Source organism: Protopterus annectens, chromosome 5.part0 (assembly GCF_019279795.1).
Source record: "Protopterus annectens isolate FY-2018-M chromosome 5.part0, PAN1.0, whole genome shotgun sequence".
NCBI classification, from domain to species: Eukaryota; Metazoa; Chordata; order Ceratodontiformes; family Protopteridae; genus Protopterus; species Protopterus annectens.
Window position 1 is genome coordinate 1,748,486,898 of NC_056735.1, and position 27,331 is coordinate 1,748,514,228.

General features: G+C 37.0%; 1 protein-coding gene across 1 annotated transcript in view; it reads right to left on the minus strand.

The window, feature by feature from the left end:
* The window catches only part of DOP1B (DOP1 leucine zipper like protein B), a 2,336,114-nt gene that overhangs the window by 425,194 nt on the left and 1,883,589 nt on the right, over nt 1-27,331 (minus strand). The window contains exon 31 of the mRNA XM_044071549.1: nt 11,414-11,475. Within this exon, the coding sequence (XP_043927484.1) occupies nt 11,414-11,475 (62 nt within the window). The remainder of the gene's footprint in view (nt 1-11,413; nt 11,476-27,331) is intronic.

A 27,331-nucleotide genomic window follows, 5' to 3' on the forward strand; every position in this document is an offset into this window, starting at 1 on the left:
TAAACCCTGTGGGATCAGTAAGGTCACCAATAACAAGAATAAAAGAACAAAAGATTTAACAGGGGTTTCTTTTATCTCCACTTAAACCCTGGATAGTTTAGCTATTAATAGGAACTGGAAATTAATCTCTATGGATTCTAATCTTATGGACAGATTTGGTACTCAACCAACTATTATTTATAAAAAGGACAACTCCTTTAAATTTCTGTTGGAAAATGGGAAACTAAACAACTGCATTGAAGGGAGAACCGGCACTTATTATTATTATTATTTTTTTTTACTTACATTTGTTTACAGGGAAAATCAGACTGGACACAGGTCCTTTTTCAGCAGAGGCCCGGGGAAAAAAGCTCCACACAAAGATACATTAAGTATAAGTTTGTAAAAAAATGTTGATATAAATACAAGTGTACAAATGTCAGCAAAAAAAAAAATAAAACCACAATGTAAAGTATGACTAACATAGTTACATGAAGGACAGTGGATTTACATGGAGTATACAATCATATATGCATAGGACCATTGAATACATCTAAGAGGCACATAATTCAAATTTAATACAAATAGTGACAATCACAGGAATGATATAGTAATAAACTATCTAGACATTAGAAAATGGGTGTAGACAGACATATATCAAGCATTGTTTGGAGGTGGTGGAGTAAGTGGGTGCAGAGACTAGGAGGCAATTTAAGGAGTTAGAGAGGATACAGACAAGTAGTATAGGTGGAATAGAAAGTAAGTAGATGCCTTAGGGATTTAGTTGAAAAGAGGTATTAAAGGAAGTTAAATAGGATTTCCCGTGCCAGATGATGTAGGATTGAATACGATTCTTGCAGGGTGGCTGACAGGCTGGGGGGGCAGGTAGAATAAAAGTCTCTAGTCTGGAATGGTGAAGGGCATAACCAGTGTTTTTCTAAGTGAGTTTTAAGCACATCTTTGAAGTTAGTGTATGATGGTATACAGGTTAGTGTGAGGGGAAGTGTCTTCCATAACTTGGCTATTTTGCAGGAGAAAAGAGCTTCTCCATCTGAGTTCTTGGCTTTGATTACTTGTAATTGATCTTTGCTGCTGGAGCAAAGTGGTCCGGAGGTACAGTAGGGCTGGAGTAGCTTTTGAAGGGATGGGACTTTAAGTGGATAGTTTACTAGCTTGTGAGCAAGAGAGAGTTGATTCAGGTGAAGAAGTTGAGGGAGTTCTAGCCAGTCAAGTTCAGTGAGATACAGTGGTGACTGTGTTAGGAAGCCCCGGTGGCAAACTTGGCGATTTTGTTGTAACAAGACTCAAGCTTATTTAGGTCAGTTTGCCTTAGGAAAATATAAGAGAGGCATAGAGAATGGTGGAGATAAGGTGGGAATTGGCAACTGAAATTCTGGCTGTTTTGGTGAGGAATTGCTTATTTCTGTATAAAGCCCCTAGTTTTTTGTGAACTTTATTTATGGTCAAGCAAATGTGAATGTCAAATTTGAGGCAGTTGTCAATCTCAACACCTAGTAGTTTGGTATGTTCAGTTGGGGAGATGATGGTGTTTTTGTTGGCTGTAATATTAAAGTGGGAGTAAGTTTGGTTGGAAGATGACGAGTTTAGTTTTGTTTGGATTGAGTATTAACTGGGTATTAGACAGCCAAGTTCCAACAGAGGTAAAGGCTTCCTGTGTGATCTTATGCAACTCGGGTAGGGATTGGGCTGAGCAGATGATGGTGGAGTCATCTGTGTACTGTATGAGCGAGGCCTGTTTGGTGGCAGTGACTAGATTATTGGTGAAGAGTGAGAAAAGTAGGGGTCCAAGGATGGATCCTTGGGGAACACCGAGTGAGACAGGGAGTTCAGGGGATATGTCATTAAGCTAAACAACGGATTGTTGTCAGCCTGTTAGGTAGCTGTGAAACCAGTCAGTAGCTGATTGGGAAAAGGATAGGTTAGTGAGAGACCACATCAAAGGCCTTGGATAGATCTAGGAAAGTTGCAGAGAAGAATAAGCCACTGTTTTTATGATGAAGGATAGAGTTAGTGAAAGAGAGGAAAGTGGTAGTACTGCTATAGTATGGCCCAAAGCCATGCTGGGTGCAGGACAGGAGGTTATTAGTTAGGAGATAATCTAGGACTTGAGAATGAATGCATCTCTCAAGTATCTTGGAAAGTGTAGAGAGAATGGGTATGGGCCGGTAATTGGAGAGTTCTGTGGAGGGGCCACCTTTGTGGAGGGGAATGATGTGGGATATTTTCCACAGTGTTGGGAGATAGCATTCTGATAGAGACCGGTTAATCAAAACAGAGACTGGATAGGCTAGGGCATCAGCTGCAATTTTTAGGTATTCACTTGGGAGATTGTCGGCAGTAGTTTTTACTGTTGGAGGTAGGAATTGGAGTAAATGAAAAGACAGTGGGCAGATTATTTGGCATTGATGTGGGAAGGGAGGAGACTGTGTTGTTTAGCTAGGGATAGAATGGTTTGTGTGTGGTGTTTATTGAATGAGGTAGCAATACTTTCAGAGGAGGGGAGAGTGTTAGGTGGCGGGCTGCCACCCTTACATGAATGGACAATGGAGATTATGGAGGAGCAGAATTGCTTGGGGGTTATGTTGGGAGGGGTTAAGGGTTGTCTGATAGTACTGGATTTTGTCCTGTTTTATTAGCTTTTCGACTCTATTTTGCAAGTCTCTGAAGTTTTGTCAAGCTGAGGGGGTTTTGTCCTGTTTTATTACCTTTTTGACTTTATTGTGCAATTCTCAGAAATTTTGTCTAGCTGAGGGTTTTTTTGTAATGCGCCAATGATCCCAGGCTCTGTCTCTGACTTTCATTGCTGACCTAGTGCCCTTTTGTAGCCATGGGGAGAACTGGGCTTTGACTCTGGTATTTTTTATGGGGGCATGGGTATTTAGGATGTTTAGGAAGGTGGTATTGAAAACCTCAACAACGTCATCTAGACTTAGGTACTTTAGTGGAATTCAGTTACAGTTTTTAAGGGATGAGATAAATGTGAGTGGGTTAAAGTTTACCTTGTTACATATTTGCCGACAGATGATGGGTTTAGCACTGGTGGTGTTTCAGTAGGAATGTTGGGGATTTGGTCAGGTAGGCAGCCAGCTAAATATGACTGAGGGGCTTCATTGACTAGCATCCAATCAAAATTAGAATGTTTGTTAGAGTTTTTATTTATGTGGGTGGGTGACTGGATAAGTGGGGAGAAACCATGAAGGTTTAGATGTTGGGCTGGATGGCTGTTGGTACTGGATAGCCAATTGATATCAAAATCATTTAAAATTATGGTTTCTTGGGGAAGTTGATGGTTTGCCAAACTGAGTAGGTTCTCTAGTGGAGTGATATTATGATCAGGTGGGAATAGCATCCAATTATATTAATGGTTTTGTTTTGGTTTAGTCTGAGGTTGGCGTATAGTACTACTTCTTTAGTAGGTTCAATATAGGGTCAGTGGACATTTTTATTGTACATCTAAGAACATGGTGTATTTGGCTCAATGTTTACAGTGTCCAGCATATAATGTGGGTAAAACTTCTAGAAGGCTGTGGGACCGTATCTAGGAATACCTTTTTGATATCAAAAAGAAAAAAAACCCACTAATGCTTTATTCAAGCATATCATGGTTTGTCTGTCTCATAATTTAGTTTTTTTAGTGATTGACCAAGTTAAGAAGGATCCCCAGGGTAAAGTTACTGATGAGCATTTGAATTTTAGAGAATTACAATGGCAAATTAGACAATGACACAGTCTTCCCTGGGTTAAATTAATCTTATTCTGTCATCTGTTTTAAAGCTAAAACATTATGTGGTTAAATGAATTAATTTTATATAGGAAGACGTCTATTTCTGTATGCTATTTTCACACTTGTATATATACACATAATATGTATCTTTTAGAGATGTATGTATCACATTTTTATATGGTCATGTGACTGTCTTAAATGATTTGATTTGTGATTTTAACATTTACATTTTATGGCTGGGTTTAACCGATTAGTTCTGATGATGTTACATACTTGGGGAACAAAAGTGCTCAACTGACGTTTTAATAAAGCACATCTTCCAGTGGCTATTGCGGTATCTGTAGTCAGTCGCACTTTCCAGGTGTTTTTGTTTTTATTCTTCAGCTTGTGTTTGTTTGGTTCTATGTTTCTAGCACATCTGTACTATGTTCATTGCATTATGCAATTCTGGAGTCATGACAACTGTGAATACTCCCAGAGCTCATGGTCCAGTGAGTGGCTGACCCTGAGCAGGTTGTGAAGACAGCAGACCCTGAAGAATGGCCATGGCAAAACCTGCTCTTGCCCTGGATGCATAATCTAGGCTGTAATGTTTAGACAAGTTAAGGAATGATCACTTGGGTAGCTGTTTTCTAAACTGCTAGGGTGTTTTAATCTCTGAAGAGGGCAGTGGTCGCTGCAGTGTCTCCAGCTGAATGTCAGGGACAGGTCTGCCATTAAATGAATAGCAAAAACAAATACAGATGACTAGACATTTAGATAATTATTGCTTGTTCATCGGTATCCTCTTCCTTCCCTGTGCAAATAAGTCACACAGCTAGTCTGTCATTCTTATAATTTTTTATCAAGTTCAAGCAGAATTTCAGTTATAATTCACCCATAGGATATTGTCTAATTCCTGGGCAATCTCCCACGCTTGCACTGTTAATCTATTTTGAACAGTAGGTAGGAGGGCTACACCCCTCTTTTTGAAACTTTTAATATCAAATATTAAAGCCATCATTTCTTGAACACTAATGTGTCTTTTCCTGAAATTAATATTTTGTCTCGTGAATGAACCCTGAATATGCAAGGACTCCCACTTGTGCTTGCCAGACTGTGTTGGATGAGTCTGTGGTGAGGGCCTGAGTCTCCTGGTACATCCTGAAAGCTATGTGTTATACAAAGTCCATCAATAAGCTAGTAGCAGAGAAGAATCTGGGAGTGTTTAGGATTTTTTTTACTTTGGAGTATGTGAGAATGTGGTGATTACAACTGTAATATTAGTGGCATTTCTGTGGTTAAGTCATAACTGGGCCTTCCTACTCCACTTTAGAATGTTTTTCTGCATTTTTATGTCGTGAAGAAGGTAGTGGCTAAATGGAACATTTTTTTCCTTAGTGGGATTACAGCATATTAATGCTGCAAACAAGGTCATTACACTAATGACAAAGGTCTAATCCAACCTGTGGTTAAATGCATGTTGTTATGTAATTTGCAATATAATTTATAGTAAACAGTCCATTAGGATTGTGATTCTAGTCTGGATATCCAGTGCTGTGACAAGTTTTAATAAAAGGGAAATATTACTATTCTAGTTAGTTGTTAAAACAACAATATAATTAGCTCCTAGGTGTAATTATACGTTGCATCTGCAGCCTTCTTACTGCGTCTGTGTTTCAAAATTTCTGTCATAAATTCTAGTATTGGGAGAATGAAGCTGAGGCTGGGGTAGCAGTTGATGCTATGATCAATTATATTTTTTTAGTTTTATCATTCTCTGACTGTACCTTGGCTGACGCCATACTGTAGTGGGTCAAAAGACACAGTTTCCTCTAAGTTATACAGTAGTCCTAGAGATTTTTCTCATGATGCTGGACTGCTCATTGGCTGAATCAAGCACAGTGCAGACAACTGTCAATACTGTTCCTTAAACCTAGACAGAAAAAAAACAGTATGAATGGAAATCCTTGTGTGGGATTTGTTTTCCCACACAAAAACAGTTACTGACTTTGTCTAGTTTCACTACCAGACATCTATGAGCAGTAATAATGCAAAATAATAAAGATTTTCCCAATAAGGTACATATCTGGATGGCTAATAGCAGGCCGATATACTGGACTTTCACTGCTAATATAAGCATATGACAAAAAAAATCTAAGATAGTGTCAGCTGGTGCTCCTCTTATAGCACACACATTCTGACATCCGAGTGGGAGGAAGTCAGCCTAAACCAAAATGGGGAAAATAGAACTATGGGAGTCAGGCCAGCTGTTGAGCTCCCTGTAGGCAGGAATCCCAGATGTCATGACTCCAACAGTGAACAACATGTTAAATACCTTTCAGTAATTATGGGAAGATGACTTTCATACTTTAATAAAAATACATGCTACAATCAAACAAAATAACATCAGCAATACAAATAATGAAATATGGTTTTCAAGCACAGCGGTCTATTCAATGATAGAGACAGTTCAAGTGAGCTTTCTCAAGGAAGTCTTGTAATATTTATACATAAACAGTTCACAGGTAATTAAATTCTTTCTAGATCTTTTCAATCATCAAGAGACACAAGCTTTGCTTTTCCCGTTAATCAATATGTGTAGTATTAAATGGAAATTACCTTAAATAACCCAAATGCAATAAAAATAAACATTGCAATCAAATAAGATAACAGCAGTATTAATACAAAACTGACAAGTAATGCTTTTCCCACACAGCAGTCTTTTCTTATGGCAGAGGCAGTTAGGCAGTTCAAGTGAACTTTCACAGGAAAGCCTAAAAAAAAACTAAAAAGGCAGTCAAAAACAACTGAAACACATACTCAAGACACTTCTATTACACTGTATGCATATGTGTTTATATATGCATGTATGTATACACACATACACACAAACATACACACTAAGATCCTGTTATACCACAGATCAAAAATAATGAAACAGTTTTGCAGCACATCATATGAAAATCTCTGAAGGTTGTAATTCACTGGGCTTCTCTTCTGAAAACAGACATGAACATTATGAATTATATGCCACACCAGTAGGACTGACCAGAAAGTTTTACACCTTATAAGTCTTGCAAATGGCTTACCACACTAAGTGTGGCACAAACTTGCTATGTTTTGTCTTGTATATGCTTTAGTCCATTCCATAGGTCCACAACCCTTCGCCAAAAAGTACTTTCCTAGATGTCGGTCCCTAGACTCTAATACCTGTGCCTCACCCTCTCCTCTGCCTTCCTGTTCAACATGACGCCTTTGCACATCTGTGACATGATCTTGTGCACCAATATTAGGTTTTCCCCTCTCTACCTTTACTGGACTCTAATGAGAAGAGTTTCAACTTTTCTAGTTTCTCATTAAAGCCTCTCCCTTCCATCCCATGCAACTTCTTTTTTTTAAAACAAAAAATATTTTTATTATATTATCACTTATGACATAAGCAATCATATACTTATATAAATAAAAACAAACCATATTAACATATTTTTAGTTTCAAATATTATAGATCACTTATAATTTATGCAGTCAGTCATTCAAATCCTGCCTTCTTTTAAACCTCATTCCTCCTCCAAAACATTATTTGCATGTACTATTCCCACAATCCCATTTTTTGTAATTTGCTCCTACCCTTTTCTAAAGATCTCATTTCCAGTTGTTTTATCTCTGTTACTATATTCACTACTTCCAGTACAGTTGGTTTAGACTTTGATTTCCATTTTTCTAGTAATGCTAACAGCCACCATAATTAGACTCAAGAAGGCCTTACTATGTCTATGCAATTCTGATTCTGTATCATAGCTTAAAAACATAATTTCCTTAGTTATACCAACTTGCTCACCCAGTATTCTGATAGAGTAATCTGCAGGGATTTTTTGAAGTCTGCCAACTCATTATCATACATCCATACATAAAAGCATTACATTCTCAAAAATAAGTTCCCAGTTACCTTTTTCTTCCCATTACAACTCCAATATTTGAAATCTACGTGAGAAAAAATTCTTTGGGGTCTATTTGGGGTATTAACCATACCTATCCAAACACTTCCAAGCAAAGATCTCAAATTTTCTACAGATTGTTGTATATTTAGGAGTCATACACAAATCCCCCATTGTTTCTTCGCAAATTGCTTATCTAATCTCTCTTCCCAATCCTTTCTAACCTCCCCTGATTGATTCTTATAGTTATCGTGCAATATTTTATTCATCCCATACAACTTCTGGAGGCTTTTCACTGGACACCTTCCAGCAAGCTAATGTTCTCTTTGTATAACTCCACAAAATGCACACAGGACTCAAGCTTTGGGAATGACCAGAGGATGGCAAAGCAGGGGCATTACTTCTTTGCTTCAAGAGTATACTCACCTGATACACCCAAGAATTCTGTTAGTTGCCACTCTCGCATTCTTCTACTTGTGGTCCAATACAGGTGTCATAAACACCCCTAGATGTGTTTCCAGCTCTGCTGCCATCAGTTCCACTCCCCTCAGCTGAAATTTCAGTGCTAGAGTTGTTACGACCCAAGTTCAGTACTTTGTAAAGAACCTGAAATGTGACTTTTCAGCCCACTTGCTCAGCCCTTCCAAATCCTTCTTTGGATACTCTTTCCACATATTTTTCTACACCTATCTTTCTGTCATCATAAAAAATAAGATCCCCTTCTTGATTCACTCTGATATATCTTATACAAACAAAATGAAAACTACTGGACTTAGAACTGACTTCTGATATACTTTAGTTGTCACTTTCCTTATTCTTCACATCATACCTCTCATCACTACAACCTGTACATGCTATCCTTCAACCATTTAGCAATCCAGTTCCATTTTCTTGGTCTTGCGTCTAGCCCCTTCACTATTCCTTGTAGCAACCTATGTGGGACTAAGCTGAAGGCCTTGAAAAAATTTAGGTAGACCACATCCTTGATTATTTCATTTCTTACATTCTCCTGTAATCCATTCATAAAACTGGATAAGTTTGACTGACAGGTCCTTCTGGCATTTTCTGAGGAAAATAAACCATTTTGTTAACACCTGTGGTTTTAATCCCAGTAGGCAGGTTATGTTTACCCTTGATGTTGTTTCACTTTTTACTTGCATTCCCCATTTAGAGGGAGTTGAAGCGATAAGGAGTTTTTTAAACTCAAGTTGTTCAAATTTTACTAATGACATGGTTTCCTTGTTGTGCAGGTTCATGGAAGTTACCTTGGAAAACAATTTTTTTCTTTTTGGAAAGACCTACTATCGGCAAAAGAGAGGGGTAGCCATGGGCTCCTCAGCAGCGCCAGCATTTGCCAATTTGGTTATGGCGTGGTGGGAGAAACAATTTCTTCCCACCTTAGCTGATAAATACAATGTTTCCTTTTTTTGTAGATTTATGGACGATTTATTTTTTATAATTGAGGGCGATATTAACACTGTGAACGATTTTCACAAGGATATTAACACGTTTTCAGATTATTTGAAATTTACCATGGGTACCATGGGGTTGAATATCAATTTTTTGGACATCTCATTAAAATGGGATTTTGATGAAAACAGGCTTCACAGCAGTATTTTTCGTAAGAAAACTTTTAACAACGGATATCTACATTATAAAAGTGGACATCCCAAGTACATAATTAATAACATCCCTAGAGGACAATTTATTCGGGCAAGCCGCATGACCTCTAAGGAAGCGGACTTGTCCAAGGAATTTAATTTTATTAGTTCCCTATTCATTAAAAGGGGATACAATCCAGTTATTTTAGATAATGCTAGGGAGAATGTTTTGTCCCAAAGAAATAATAAATATTTTCCTTTGTTAAATCTTGAAAAAGATAAAGGGGATTTTTCCTCTAAAAATAATAAGGAAAGTAAATTGAATGCCAACCTTATTTGTTCCCTGGAAATGAGTTCTGATTGTTGGGGTATTCAAAATATCATTAAGAAGAACTGGGGCATTATTAAGGGCAATAAGGACATTTTCCACGCTTTAGGTGAAAAACCCATTTTTGTTCAGAAAAATGGGTTTAATTTAAAACGGATTTTGGAGTTTCAACAGAACAAGGCTCCCAACTTGGGGTCCCACAAAAATGGTATGCATATGTGCCATCAATGTAATGTTTGTCGGTTTATTTCCATTGGTCCTCACATTTCAGTGAGTAGTTTTGGTAGAACCCTGGAGGTGCCCGGTTATGTAAATTGTAATACAAGCGGGGTCATTTACATTGCACAATGTTTAACGTGCACTTCATTTTACATAGGGATGACCACTAGGGAGCTAAAAATCAGAATTAGAGAACATCTATACTCCATTAAATCTAAGGACGAGAAGAATGCCTTATTCAAACATTCATTGATTTGTCCATCTTTCAAAAAATTTTTATTTTCAGTTCTTGAAGTAGGTTATAAAGACATGAGGGATGGTGATTTTAAAAATTACCTCCTGCAGAGGGAGGTACACTGGCAAATAAAATTAAAATCAGATATAGCTCCTGGCCTCAACGAAACAATTAATATTAAATGTTTCTTAAAACAACGCAGGTTGAACATTAACAAAGCTGGCAGTTTTATTTTTTCTCATTTTAACTAAAAAACTTTTATTGTCACAGGTTTATTAAATGGTTTAGTTGGTTTTCATTATTGTTTTTATTAAGTTAAGTTAAATGACATTAACTTTAATTGCTTAATTAAACGTGATTTTGCAGTATTTAAATGATGGTTTTGGTACATGTTTTTTATTCTGATGAAGTTTTGTACGAAAGCGGATAATAAATAGGTATACGCTATTGCTGTGTTCCACTGTCGCCTCTCACTTGCTTTACCTGGATTTTTGTTTATTTGGTATTTTTGTCTGTTTTTTGCCTTCTGGATCTGTGTTGACTGCTGTCCATGAAACTGCAATTCTCCATGAAAGCAGCAAGCCTTCCCTCATACTGCTGACAAGTTAACAGGCCTAAAGTACTAATGAATTTTCCTGCTAGGTGCCACATTTACTATCTTTTAGTCCACAGGCACTTTGGCACTGGTTGGTGTTCTACAGTAGGCCTCCCTCAGGGGTCTGCAGTGTAATGGCCAGATTTCTAAAAACTCTGTAAGGTAGACAATCTGGTCCTTGCATTTTATACTCCCTAACAGCAGTAGTTCCTTCTCCACCTTCTTCATCTCAATTCTGGCATCTGTCCACTCACTACTCTCCTTACTCTGCCCTGCTAGCTTCCCTCGGCTTTCCTTTAGTCTGTACCTTAGCTTTTTTGCCAGTCTTCTGTGATCTCCCTGTCATCTTTGCTCAGCCTAACCAGATCTGTCCTTACCTCCCTCCTTGCATTAAAAATCACTGCCACTTTTGGATTTCTTCTACCAATGCCCACTCAACTTACACCATGCTTGCATTTCCTGCCCACAGCACCTTTGATGTCCTTCTGTTAGTTTTCTAGTACTGTGCCTGCTCCAGCTCCACACCTCCTCCTTTTCACCTGTTATAAGCCCAGTCTCTTATTCCTTAAAATGAGATGTCTGCTGACATTTTACAAGTAACACTTCCTGAGGCCAGCTAAGGAAGTTGGTTCCGACTAATGACCTACTCAGCACCTAAAGTTATGTGATATGGTGTTATGTGTACACGTATGTGTATGTTTGAATAATCAGGCAAAAGTCAATTAATCTCTACACAGATTAATTTCTGTGTGATTTGACATATATTGCTTTGCTTTTAAGAGACTCATACTTACTCATTAAATCTTTGAACATTGTCTTTTCATGAGTTAACAAATGATCAACGATGGATTTCCACCTGGTTACAAATAGGAAAGAAAAGTATAACATTACAAGCAGAAATAGATATATAATTATTTAATACACATCTAAATACAACTATTTACATACACACCTTTACATGGACAAACATGACCTTTCTTTTTGAGTTGAGTGCTGCTGATAAAGCACATTTCTGATGGTGCAATCATCTTACAGACAGGTTTTGAGAAATACCTGGCTACCTTTACAGCCTAAAAAACATTGCAAGGGAACAGTTTTCTAATTCTCTCATTGTTCACTCACATGTTACTAATTTTATACTGTCACCTCATCTGTATATAAAAAGATGTGAAAGTAACATCATTTTTTTTTGTTTGTTTAGAACCTAGATAACACGCTTATAAAAATTCCCCTTATCTTAAATAAACAGTATTTTTACTTGGCATGTTTTTGTTTTAGTAGGTTCATAGGTGTTTACTAGGCTGATAACCACTTGGGCCTTTTTAAGCCTAGCCATGCATACCAAGTTTCTGACAAGCTCTGTTACCCTTTATATGTATTAGGAGGGGCTTGAGAGATGAATCATTTACAGGGTTCCTGTGTCCATTAGAGACACAGGTGCCAAACCAGGGATGAAGTTCCTGTTCACCATCCACTTGTCCACATTGCACTTAAATTGGGTTATGGAAAAACTTTGTTTCAATTGGATGGGGAGCATGTTATAGAAAAGAGGTAGTCTCTGGGACATATGCCTGTCTCTCTAGCAGGTCCTATTTATATCACAGGTAAGGTTTAAGTCTTTTGAACAAATATTTCTGGTGCTGTTTGTTTTGCGAATATTTAAAAGGTCTATCACAGAATACAGGAATAGGGCTTTGAGATGGTCTGCACAGGGCATGTTATTTACTCCCTATATTCTTTTAGTGAGGAACCTCTGTGAAAATTTCAATTGATGGATGTGCCTCTGCTTAGGTGCATACCAAAGGGAACATTGTACACGATGATATATCTGATGAATGCTGAATATATTGCAACAATAACCTCCATGAACCTATATATCATACATTTGTTTATAAGTTGCACAACAGAGAATAATTTCCTCACTACCACAGACACATAATGGTCAAAGGCTAAATTACTGTCTACGTGTGTCCTCAAGTCCCTAACTACTGGGTCGACTCTTAGGGGTAAAATGTTAACCTCCTAAATTTTGTTTTCAGTGATTTATATTTATTTATTTTATCTATTAACAGAATGCCTAAATGTTCATGCACCTGAGAATAATGCAATTAGCTATAATGAAACTTTACCAAAAACCTGAAGACAGTGAGGAACACACTGCACCTCCTAATCTTGGAATATAATTCAGCTGTGCTGCAGCAAAAAACAGACGTGAAAAATAGAGAAACTTTATTGAAAGTGTAGGTGAGCACTTTCATCCCAAATAAAACAGACTGCATCAAAACTAACTTTCAAACTTAAATGCACATTCACTAAATAAGTAATTTTTTAATCAAATGGCACAATCCCACAAATGAAAAAAAAATTTTACAAAATACATGTTTATGAACCAATATATATGTATAACAGATCTTATGCTAAAAAATGTAAAAAACATTGTTAAATACCAGTTAAAAAATATTTAGTATTAATGTCCATGTGAAACAGGAATAGATAAATAAAATATAAAAAAATTTAAATGAACTGTATAATAAATGCAAATAAAAATGTTCGCAGAGTGATGAGTTAGAAGACCACATACTATCATAAAAACTTACAGCTTTGCAGAATGCAATTTAAGAACACTACTGATAGAAATGTAATTATTCAAACCTGGTGGGGTGTTAGCATCCAATCTAATTTACCACATAACCTCTCTGTATTCTAGTCTTAATTCCCAGGGGCCAACCATAGGATTGACCAGAACCTTTTTAACATAAAGAAAAAAAATGTGGCTGTCGTGGCAAACCAATTTGCATTTGTACAGAGCATTATTAGTATTCGATTATTTATGTCACAGTAGTACTCATAAATTCTCTTTTTAGGAGCACACTCTGTTTTACCCACATAATAGGAGTGGCAAAAATCACAAAAAGCTAAATACACCATGCCGCAAGTGTTATAATCATATTGGCTTTAAGAGTAAATACTTCCTTAATAGTTTTGAGTTTAATCTTTTGTCCAACAAAATATAAGTGCATTGCGTGCATGCCCCTCATTTCTACATAGCAGTCTTATTTTTAGTGTTGATGAACTGTGCAGCATTATTGTTTAATTCTAAGCTTTCTTTGAGGTTCAAATGTCTCATGTAGATGAAGCAGGGTTCATGACCCAATAAATCCTTGCATGCCCCATCACTGTTTAAACATTTCAATTACCGAGAAGAATATTTTTACCTTAATTCATACCAGTACTACATTTTAATACCATAGTAATCTCAAAGTTTTCCACGTCTTGTCTAATGGTCTAGAAACCAATGCTTTCCCTTTCTTTTTTAAATACCTTTATTGAATTATCACTTGTGACACACAGGCAAACTTACATGTACATAAAAGTAATCCAACTATATTAACAAGTTCACATTCACAAACATTATACATCACATATATTACTCTATACCATACAATCAAAAACAACATAAAATAAATTGCTCAATTCCTGCCTTCTCCTAAACCTCATTCCTCCTACAAAACATTTTTCTTCATGTATTGTTTTCACAATTTTCATTTTTTTCTATGTAATTTACTCTTACTCTTTCACTGACTTCACATTCTTGTCAGAAGGAATTGTAAATTATTTTCAGAAGCAATTTTAGATAAAGAAATCACAGCTGTTTCAGCTTTATGATTTGACAACAAATGGTTATGGGACTGAATTCCCAATATATCTGACATACTTCCTTGGAGCAGGAGGATGACTACCAGGTAAGCTAAAAGCTGTGAGAAAAAGTACTGCAACCTGTTATCTCACCTTCTATTTAAACCTTGTATTTTGATTCCTACTGTACAAGTCTGGGTCTTAAAACTATTTGCTCTGGCACAAAATGTTTATTATATCTGTTAATATTGTAAATATTGTATAGACTCTAGTGTCTGTTTATTTTTTTTTCATTACAATTCCTGCTACTGTAAAGTGTATGGGATTAGGGATCCTCGTTGTATTTTTTTTCTGTTAAATTGCTACTGTTCTGTTAAATTCCTGGAATAGTTCTGTAGTTACTTACATTTTAGTCTCTTACTGTGCTGTTTTATTTACTAGTATATAGTGGAGCTTTTCTCCTTGGGCCTCTGATGAAAATGGACATGTAACCAGCCAGACTAGCCCGGTCAACAAATGCAAAATAAAATAAATAAATAAATAAAATACAACTTTCTCTAAAGCAAGCAAAACAAAAGGAATAACTATGGTATCTGCAATTTCCAACTGTAATAAATCATAATACATTTTCTGTGCTATAGGAATTTCATTCTGCCCCCAATGAAAAAATTTCTTCATCTTAGATAAAGTTTCTGAAACAGAATACATCTTCAGTATGGAACTCTGAAACCATAATTTCCTAGGAAAAAGAATGTCCAGATTGTGAATAAATTCCTGAGAGAGAGAGAGAGACAAGCACAAGCACACGCGCGCGCACGCACACACACACACACACACCATAATGCCTGCTCTTCTGAACACCAGTGTCAGAAAGAGAGGGAAAAGAATGCAAGGGAAAAGCACCATTAAGTTCCTTAGCAAATCTCAGTAAATTCTATCTGTCCATAGAAATAATAAGAGCCTGGATATTTATCTCACTATGTTCCTCTTTCTTGGGCAACTCATTGAAAAAGGACCTACTCTCCACAGACAAGTCCCAGCAACAGGCTCCCTATCATGGTTAAATGAAGAAACTTCACCATTCCATTCCCTGAGACCAACAAGAGTGACTCTCCCTTGTTTGCCAATGGAATCTCTACAGCCACAGAGGACATGGCTATATGTGCTATACCAAGAGGACCGTGGAAAAAGATGAGTGGTTTGGTGAACAACAAGCAGCCACAGCAGAGTCACTCATTTGTGGCTGAGTTGCAACAGGGACTGCACTAACACCCAGAACACCCAAAGACTAAGTAACAACCTTTTTCTTCTTCTTCTGGACAAAGGAAGATTTCAAAAAAACAGAGACCTGGAATAACTCCATCACTTATAGTACTGTGTAATACTTCTAGAATCTGACCCTTTCCAAAAAGCCACAGATGAAACCAAAGCCATAGTACAATAAGTCTTTACCCTGCCTGTAATTGTCTCACGGTGGGTAAAAAAGAAGATAATAGCATCAGACAGTTATTTTGGAAACAGTCTGTTTTGACACATTTTTCCTTTTTTTTTCTTACTTTCGCAAGAAATGAGCAACCGACCTGAGTTCCTTAAAAATTCTGCCCTGACAAGATAGTACCCGAGTTGTCTGTGGACATCCAAGTAATAGAGTATCCCTTCTCTTTCATTTTTAGGTTCTGAAAAGAAGCCAGGGAATTTGATAGCTTAACTCAAAATAAACTCAGATATCACTTTATGCATAAACGAAGGATTAGTACTCAAGGGAAGACTATCTTTGGGGAAAATGAGATAAAGTTGACCAACCATAAGAGCTTGCAACTCAGGTATTCCTCTTATAGAGGAATCAGTAACACTGTATTCCTAGTTAAGAACGTCATGAAAGCCTAATGAGCTGGTTCAAATGGCAGAAGAGTTAGTTTTTCCAACACAAAATTGTAAGATTCCAAGGAGAAGACACCTGTTTTTTTAGGTGGCTTGTTATGAAGCACCCATTTCAAAAATATTTTCAAAACAGATTGCACTTAAACAGTGTGATCATCACGAGCACACAAGCTGCAGTGGTTGAATAGTCAAACTTGATGGAAGAGCAAGACAGGCCAGAGGATAGTAACTCATACAAGTAAGGTAGAACCAAAGAAACACTAGAATTGAAAGTGCACTGGCTCCTGTCTTGGTAACATCTCAAAAATATTTTCCATTTAATAATAATTTTCCAGTAGCAGGTTTGCTCGTCTGCTTTAATACTTGCTGCATATCCTCAGAAAATAGGTGCCTGAAAGGTATTAAGACTGAACCATTCAAGCAGCGAGTAGCATTTTTTTTTTGGGCTGGAATGTATCAAACACCTCTTGACTTGTCTAAGTCCAGCCTGTGAGGAAGCTTGTAGCACTTGCCCCTGGCCATTTCATAAAGAAGGGAGAAGACTACTGCCTAGGTCAGAAGGGAGTCACCACAATGATCTTTGGAGTCCTTCAGAATTATCCTGAATATTGGTGGGAAGAATGCAAGAGATTAATTTGATAGTAAAGAAATATCAGAATCAGTCAAAGCCAGTGTAGATAAATTAATAACCACCCGTTCATTGCTCATCTCCTGTTGTTTGATCGACTCTGGGTCTCTGGACCATTGTAATCCCTTCTGATTACTTCTCCTCTCCCTTTTGGTCTCCCTCTCGACGCCATTCTTTTCCTGACCTCTATTTTCTCCTGTAACTGTAGTTTCAATAAAGGGAGAGGTTGCTGAAAAACCTCACTACGTACTGGAGGTTTAAAACCAGTAGGAACGTCTCTATCCACCTCTTCATCTCTTTGATCGGTTGAAGCCGTATTTTCAGTAAGAGGAATGGGAAGTTCAATATTTTGCCTGACTGAGACTTGCCTTATTGCTTCAGGAGCCTCAAATGTATTTAAGTCATAAATAGAGTTTCTCGGGCAAGTATTAGATGTTTTAACCACATCCTCTTTACTTACTTTAGGCCATGAAAAAATATAACCATTTTGGAAATCATGATTATCACGGTGTAACTTATGTCTCTTTGTATGCTCAAGGCATTTATTGTATTCACTTAAGCATTCTAACATTCTAGTATAAACATGAATAAAGTCTTTAAAGCATGACATTGAGGAAATAGTACTCTCTAGATTAAAATATTCTTATGCAGTTCCTTCTCGATTTCATAAAAAAGTCATGCATGAGTCTCATGTAATCCATGCTCAATTTCAAAATAAGTTCTTGCCATTTTCTTAAAAAGAGACAGATACAAATTGCCGTATGTAGGCATTTTTAAAATCCTTATCACTCTAGGGGTTATACCGAGTTCCAGGTAAGCCTGGAAACTCATCCTTTGCCATTGCAGGCGTTTCAGTGCCTGTGCTTTCTTTTCTAATATGGCCAATTATTGAGTAAAATCTGTAGTGTCCTTACTGGAATTACCTACAATTTGTGAAGTCATATTCAGTAGCAGTAGGTTAAGAATGCATAATTAAAATGTCATTCAAAGTCCGATGTGATGCTTCAATCATAACCAACTGTGTCTATGGAACCAACAAAACTAATGGCTGTGTCACATTAAAAAGTAACACTTCCCAACTCTCGATTCTTTCCAAACCTGTAGCAAAAACCAGAAGAAAGAAAGGTAGGATCAAGCAAACACTGGTTAACAGCAAGAACAGCAAAATCCAAAAGGAAAAAAGCCAAACCAGCGAAGTCAGGAAGCAAATTTAATATACAACTGAATCACAAAAGTAAAAGCACACAACGCTTTCAGGTTAGAACAACCCTTCTTCAGTGCAATGAATAAAAACAATTAAACACTCAGCTCTTTTATATAAAATACATGACACAGCCATCCTATCAAAGTAAAACATTGATTAAACCAAACACAAAGCAGCTTATACTCCAAAAAACTTCAACCAAAATGAAAACAAGGAAGCAACAGCTCAGGAAAATCAATACTTTAATAGCTCCAATTGTAAGCGCTTTCATCTCTCCACTTATTTTCCAAACAGAGACTTCTTCAGACAACCATATAAAAATACTGTGCACTTTTATACATAAACAATCGCATGACATATCTAATCACATGACACATCTACACATTTAAAAACAAGAAACATCAATTGATCATCACATCCTAATTTTAAAAACTTTTTGTTACACTTAAATCCTAACTGTTTAATATTAGAACTCCTTCATTTTACATGTAAAAACTGTTAGTGTTTTAATCCCCTCTTTTTTAAATATGTAAAAACTATTAGTGTTTTAATCCCCTCTTTTTTAAATAACTTATAAATTCCTCTCTATTATTTACCCTGGCAGGAAACATGCATTCAATTTAGCTTGCCAACAATACTCTAACCAACCAAGTTCGTCCTCAATATTCACAGTGTCAGTATTAACTAATTTTTCTAAAACCAAGAACTTAAAATTTATTTTACACTTTTTGCTTTTATAATGTCTATTCATTGCATTCCTTTCATCTCCTATCTGTATTGCGTATTTATGTTCATAAATCCACTTATACAATTCACGCATTGTCCTTCCGACATAAAAAGAACTACATTCTAAGCATACAATCAAATAAATTACATTAAAAACTTTGCAATTTAAAGTTCCAGGTATTTTAACTTTTGTGTTTCCCATTTCTATTAAATTTCTCTCACTATATAAATAGTTGCACATGTTGCAATTAAAACATTTAATCATCCCACATATCTTTTCTTGTACTTGAATAGGATTTAATTTAGACTGAAAATAATTTTTAAAATGTTTAGCTCTTTTTTGTATAAAACTAGGTTTCTCTCCTTTTTGTTAAGTAACTCCTCATTGATTCTAAACAGCATCCAATTTCTACTAATAATATTCTTAATCGCATTTGAATCAGTGCTGTTATGAATAGCCATTGCCATCTTGTATTTATAAGATGTATTTTTTCTTTTGGTTACTGGTCCACTCTTCCTTTCATTTAACTGTTCTTCATAAAGTCTTTTTACTTGTTGTTTCGGATATCCCCTCTTTTCCATTTTTATAAATAAATGTTTAGCCTCTTCTATAAAATCACTATCTTTTTTAATCAGATTACTTATTCTCTTTAACTGACCTTTAACTATGTTCAACTTAGTTCTCTTGGGGTGCATGCTGGAGTAATGTAGATACATATTACTTTTTACTTCTTTCTTGTACATTTTAGTCAGTAATCTGGCTTCTTCTTTATAAATCACAATATCTAAAACATATTTTTTATAACTACTTTCATATGTAAACTTTAAATAGGAACAAACATTATTAATATAACTTATAAAGTCATCTAATTCATTACATGTTCCTTTCCATAACAAAAAATATTGTCAATAAAACGCAATATTGTGACAATATATTTTTTAAAACTGCTTTCCAATATATAAACCTGCTCCCATCCATGCATGGAATTCAGGCAGAATTGGAAACATTTATTACTGGTGTCTGAGCCAATGTTACAGCATCTTGCCTGTAATAGAGACTCTAATTCTCAGAGTGATTTGTCTGATGTTCCTGTTCCAGAGAACATTTCATCATCTGTTCCTGTTCCTGAAACTATCCCTGAAAACTCTGCAGAAGAACATTCCCCAGTGACTGTCCCTGTTGCTAAACCCAGTTCAAATTATTATTTTACAAGGTCAGGTTGTATCTCAAGACCTAGTCCTAAATACATGGCAACCTGGACATAATTGTTACTGTTTGTATATAATTGTACAATTTGCATGCTCATCCAATTGTCATTTTTTTCATTGCGGAACAGAATACTAAAAGAGAGAGGATGTAGATCAGAGTGTGTGTGTACCTTGAAGAGCTATTCCAGTCTGTGGGTACGTGCATATAAGTACTGAGCATGTGCAAGCAAGAATGCCATTTTGAGTGAGCAGTCAGAGTGAAAGCATGTATGTGTGTAGTAGTCAGTCGGTTAGATATTTCATTTAAGTTTAATGTTGCAGTCATCCATCCTGATATGTCGGTATGGAATAAACTACTTAAACAAAAACCCAGCCTCACTGTCTTATTTGAATACACAAGATGAACGACACCTTCTCCCAGGACCAACAAGAGTGAATCACTCCTGTCCAAGCAGACTGAGATAAGAGAAGATAAATGTCTAAGTTTTTGCTTATTTTTGACAGGAATTTCTGGAGACGGTGACCCTTAGGGACAGGCAGATAGATGTAATGGTTTGGCTAGGCAGAGAGGTATTCTCTGACTCTTCTCCCAGGACTGACAAGAGTGGTTCTTCCTTTCCAGCCATGGGCACTAACAACGTCTAGTCCATGTTCGTAGTAGGGACTACATTTCAGAGAGCCAAGAAAAAAGATAAATAGTCTGAGAAACCTGTAATGGCCACAGCAGTGTCATCCATCTGCGGCACAGTCATTTTATTAGCCTGCTGTGGTGACAAAGACTTTTTATGAATTTTTTTTTTGTGGCAGGAAGGAGGAAAAATCAAGAAACGGTTGTTCTATGGTTAAGCTAAAAAAAGTTGCCAGATTCCCAGGCACTTTTAGTTGGTAAAACAGGTAAGTAATAAAAAAAAAAAGTCACATTTTACGCCAAAAATACAGTATAAAGCACTTTAGATACCCAGAAGTAAAATATTCCAACTCTTACTTCAGAAAAAGCATTTTAAATTAGTTTTAATAACTTTTTCCTCACAAAACTAAAAGTAACTCTCCTGTTTAAAAGTTACGTAAGTCACATCACAGTCAATAAAAACACTTTTTCTAACTTAAAATTTATATTTCCATAGAAAAAGATTAGTTTCTTTCAGACAAGTAAGAGAGGATGGTTTTGCCTTCCTGAAGAGTACTAATCTCTCCAATAATGGAAAGTATCAGCTGACCGCTGATGCATAAAAGCCCGCAATAAGAGCATCTTTGGTGGCAGAAAAGCTCCGGAAGGCTTGGTGCTCAAATTACTGCTTTGCTTCAGCTCAACTCAAACTGAATAACTGTTTGGGTGCATGGAAGTTGAAACTTTTGGAGTTGGCCAGCTGTTGTATCCTACGCAGGATATAAAACGTAGCTATACGGGTTGTACCCTATGCAGGATAAAACTTGATTAGATAAGGCTACTGCAGCAGTGATTCAAAATGAACATTAAGTTGATCTGACATAAGTAAACCACTGACAGTCTCCCACAAACACAGTATTTTGTGCCCAAAGCACAAATATACAAAATTTAGGTAAGAATTCTGTTAAAAAAGAAAACTTACCTCACAAAATATTCACATAAGCATTTACATGTACTCGCTCACAAATGCAATGACAGTCCAAAAACAATATGTTTCCTAGCAAAAACATATTTAAATCAGAAAGACATTCCCTCAGAAAAATAAAATTATTGGAAGGTTTTCCCCAATAGAAGACTTATCTTCCCAGTCTTAAAGGACTGATGGCCAACTAACAATTTCAACTGGCCTGCAGAAGGAGCACTCCAACAGCAAAAAATACAAAAAAAAAAAAAAACCTCTGGAGCTTTTTGCACTCCAACCATCTTATTATGGAGCTTTGTTCAAGTTCCTTTAAAAAAAAAAAAAAAAAAAAAACAAGAAACAACTTTATTAAACTATCATGTATGACAAGCTTACATTTATATAAATGAAAATAAACCATAGCGAAACAATCGCAGTTGCAAGCATTATACATTCCAAACCATGCCAACACCACTGTAGCAGCAAACATTACTCATCACTTGTAATACATCCCAGTCATTGTTAGTCAATACCTTATTCAGTCCTGCCTTCTTTTAAACCTTGTTTCTCATCTGCATGTATTGATCCCACACTTCTCGTTTTTCCTGTGTAATTTGCTCCTACCCTTTTCTAAAGATCTCAGTTCCAGTTGTTTTTATCTCTGTTACTATCTTCGTTACTTCTACTAAAGTTGGTTTAGACTTTGATTTACATTTTCTAGTATCTGTTTTATGTCAGCCATCATAATTAGACTCAGAAAGGCCTTACTGTGTTCTAGGCAATTCAGATTCTGTCACAGTTCAAAAAAATAATTTTCTTAGTTACACCAATTTGCTCACCCAGCATCTCTGACAGAGCAGTCTGCAGGGAATCTTTAAAGTCTGCCAACTCGTTACACTCTCAGAAAATATGTTCCCGGTTACCTCTTTCTTCCCCATCACACCTCCAACATTTGGATCTACCTGAGGAAAAATTATTTGCAGTCTACTTGGGGTATAAAATTCCTATGTAAAAACTTCCAAGCAAAGATTCTAGGTCTTCTAGACTTTCTTGCATATTTAGGTGACATACATATATCACCTGTTTCTTTGTGAATTGTTTATCTAATCTCTCTACCTAATCCTTTCTAACCTCTTCTGATTGATTCTTATAGTTATCATGCAATATTTTATATGCTCTACTGATTATTCCTTTCTTAACAACTTCTGTTCTAGATTGTACTAAAAACTCTACCAGTGCTGGTCTTTCATTTAGGGCACCTGTATTTCCTTCTCTTTGCCTATATTCTAATATCAATCCCTTGATAGGGAAGGGAATCTCTAACCTGCAGTCCAAACATGTTCTTGGCTTCTTCCCATTCCATTACCTTTCCCTCTCTAGTTATTTCCTCCCAATACCTTGGTTCCTTTGCCAATTCCAGCCCCTTCTTGCCTACTATCTGTATCCCTAACTGCAGTCATCCCTATCGACAGAATCTCCTTTCTCCATTCCCATACTGGCTTAGTTCTTAGTATACTTTCTGCTACTTTATGAGTGTAATATTCTGCATGATTATTGTTATTCTCCTTATAGGTCTACATCCAAAATCCCAGTCTCTCTTTGTTTCTTCAGCTTCCTTTCTGTTTCATCATCATCTCTTTACACTTTGAATTATAGTTTTTTTGGTTGTGCTATGTATAAGAGCCTTAACTGGCACAAATGTTCTCCAGGAAGGGCTGAAAGACAAACAACTGGTATCAGAGCCATGGACTAAATGCCAAGAAATGCATAATAATAAATTTTGGGAAGTCACTTACCCCTGGTAACTATCATATTGATAATACACACCTTAGAGCTGACTCAGTAGGCAAGGACTAAGGGACACACCTAGACAGTAATCTAGCCTTTGACCACCACGTGTCTACAGTAGTGAGGAAATCATGCTACGTTGCGGAACTCCTCTTACCTCCCAACACTCAGACTTGTGAGAGATGCACTTGTATATCCAAATTGGAAGCCATGTACTCTCAAACCAAGACCAGAATAGCTGGTCAAGAGGAGAAGGTCAACACCTGCACCACACCACATACAACACAGAGCCCTCCAGAACATCCACCATCACAGCTCTCACATAAAACCACAAACCACACACCCAACTTCGCGAAGGCTCCCAATAAAAATCTACCCAAACAGCAGAGACCTCCAAGGCAGAAATGCACTCGACCACCACAACACAGCACAAACCACAAAACACATAACTCCCCAGGTGATGTAGACATCCTACAAAAAGGCCTCACTGAGACCAATGACTGGTGTCAAAACCTTTGCCTTAAGCTTAATGCCAAAAAATGCATTGTCAAAACTCAGTTCCCACTAATTACCACATTGATGCGAGTCCACTGAAGGCGTTACAAGAGATCTAGGGACACAGGATGACAGCAACCTCTCCTTCAGGAAACACACAAAGGAAACCAACGGCCTGTAAATTCCCAAAGGAAATCCAACAGCAAACTCAGCTGGAGTACACCCAAAGTAAGCAGCTATACAAGCAGATAAATCCAATGAGCGAACAACTGAAAGCTAAAAACTGGAAAACAGGAAAAACTCTGGCAAAACTGATTTATTTAAGCCTTAAAATTATAGCTTTTCGTCAGTCCACAGACTAACTTCTTCAGAAACAATGTATCCAAAACAAGTTTCAACAGTCCTCTTGGCTTTAAAAACTCTGAGTAATGACATCACTTCCTCAAATTGACTTAAAGGGATAGCACACCCTCTTTCCATCACTATGATCATCACACTCAAGTATTCATACAATAATATAACTCCACTTCAAAATTAGATGAATGGAATTAAAAATACAAGGATGAAAGAATATGTATAAAAACTGATAATGATAAAAAATATAATAATAATATTAATATTATAATGAAATCAAATATAAACATTATAATTATAAATGTACATATTCTAACTAAAAACCTGATGCAGCAAATACAAATTCCCAAACTGCAATAAAATTCACTGCTCCATTTCTATATGTGACTCTCCTATTTACCAAGTGTGATGGGGTTCAACATCTAAAAAATTTTTTTATATAAATTATATAACATTTATGTAAAATTTATATAAAATGTTTTTTCATGTAACCATGCATAAATATAAACTCATTAAAATCCCCATGTAGAATTTAACTACCTCTCCAGGCTCTTTAACTTTAAAATGCATGAAATGGACAACATGCCATTGAGACCTGGAGAAGCAAATGCTCTGAGTCTCAATTGCCAAAGCAATTCCTTCCTTTCTAATAATAATAATGAATCCTTCCCTTTTCCATGTCTGGTATTTATATGATCAATAGCCATAAAGCCAAATCCATGCTCAGGATGCTCTTGAATGTGTTTAGCTAGGGCATTTTCTTCCTTGTTCTTTTTTATAGCGTAATCATGTTCATATATGCGTTGGCACAGTTTCCTGTCCGTTTTCCCCACATAGAAACACGGACAGGAAAAACATACCGCCACATATACAACATGAGAACTTTTACAGTTATATCTTCCTTTTACTGTATAGATGTTATTCCGGATAGAAAAATGAAGCCCCGTTTTGACAAATCTGCAATATCTACATGAATTGCAACCTCTCCTTCGACCACCACATTGCCACTGTGGTCATAAAGTCCTTCTATGTGGCACATCTCATTACCAAGGGTTTTGCATCCAGGAAGAAAGAGGTTATCTCTTTCTACTCTTCCCTCATTAGGCCAATCATAGATTATAATGCCCCATTTGGCATGTACCTTACTAGGCACATGCAACAGCTGGAAAGGCCACAAAAGTACCTCACAAAGAGGATCCTAAGTCTTAAACACATGTTGTACACGCAAGACTCAAAAAAACTCCAGCTATTCTCTTTCTCATATTGTCTACTAAGAGCCAGTCTCTGCTTGACTTACAAAGCCATGGCTGACCCAGCTCTGTTAGAAATGCTACATTTAAAGAAATCTCAATCCCTCCACACCACACGCTCCAGAGACCTCAACCTCATTACCACAATCAACAGAACATGCTGGAGGGACAGGTTCATAACCTAGAGACTGCCCATGCTATGGAATAGACTTCCCATACACGTCAAGCAGAGCACCTCACTGTCCCTCTTCAAGAGAAATCTTGATGAGTGGATGGGAAATAGAAAGTTCACCCTGGGGATCACTCCAATGGCTCTAGCAACTAATGTCAAGCGGCATGGTGCCAAGGCACTATTATGGGCTAGGCTTGTAAAGACTCCAAGGCCATAAGCCTAGTACACACCTATGAACTTATAAACACAGGTATGGCATCTAGGTCCAAGGAAGTAATTGTTCCACTGTATTCAGCAGATAATTGAGTACAATGTTCCCTTTGATAGCTACCAAATCAGGAATATCCAACAATTAGAACATCTACAGAGGTTCCTCATTAAAAGAATACCATGGGTAAAAAAAATATCTTATGCAGACTGCCTCAAGGCCCTATCTCTGTATTTTGTCTCACACAGGTTTGTTGAGGGGAGAGCTATGTCTGGCATACAGGGCATTGTCACACCCCACTCTGATGGACCTCCTGCATATCCACAAAACAAACAGCACCAAAACTGCCATTCTAAAGACTTAAACCTTCCTGTGATATAAACAGGACCTGCTGGAGAGACAGGTATGTATCCCTGAGATTACCCCATCTCTGGAACAGGCTCCCCATCCATGTGAAGCAGTCCTCCTTAACCCAATTCAAGTGTAACTTGGACAATTGGATGGTGAACAGGAAATTCATCCCTGGTTTGGCACTTATGTCTGTAATGGGCACAGGCAACCTGTAGAAAGTCCATCTCCCAGGCCCCCTGCTTGTCAATGTGTCATCTCTCAAGCTCCCACTTACACTTATCAAGGGTATCAGAACTAGTCAGAAATTTGAAATGCATGACTAGGCTTAAAAAGGCCTTGTGTCATTGGTCTAGTCAACACCTATGATCCGATGAACTGCGTTGTTCTGAAATGCCCCTTCAAATCATGTAATCCCAATCCACCCTGTTCTATTGGAAGAATAAGTTTATCTCACTTGACTCTTGCTGTTTTCCCCTCCCAGACAAGATCCTTCAGCTCTTTATTAATTGCTATCCACAGCTTCCCCTCTGGTTGATAAAAATATATCTGACCTGAGTACAAGAGTAAAGGGACTAAAATCATTTTAATTGCTTGTATCTTACTATCAATATTCATTAACAAGGCTTCCATTTTTTTAGTTTTTTATTATCTTTTGTTTAGTCTCTTCCTACATATCCTTGGTTGCCACATTGGAACCATTTTAACCCATACTCCTAAATACTTAATTTTATCGTGTCCCCATGTTGTTGTTCTTCTTTCAGCTTTTCCCAGTTAGGGGTCGCCACAGCGGAACTCCGGTCCGCTAATGATTGGCAGTAGATTTTTTTACGGTGCCGAGGTGCCAGCCCGACGCCCAACCTTCAACAAAGGCATGCCCATTCACGCATGTCTTTCGAATGCCACGGGGAGGACATGCAGACTCCACACAGAAGGCATTCCAGCTGAGAATCGAATGAGAGAACCTCTTGCTGTGAGGCGACAACGCATAACAGAATAAAAGCAAACTTTAAAAACACAATCTGGAGGTAGCAGAAGTAATAAGAAAGGAGAAATATTGCTATTTTCAGTGAATAATCTGTTCTAAAATGTTAAATCATATATCCCTCATTTTACTGATACCCATCAAAATGCTACAAGTTTCCAAAATTTTACAGGAGAATAGAAAACAGTGGCCTTGATGCACAGAATTTAACATTTTCAATGAACTGAAGGATTGTTGTTTTCTTTGCTAACTGCCTCGCA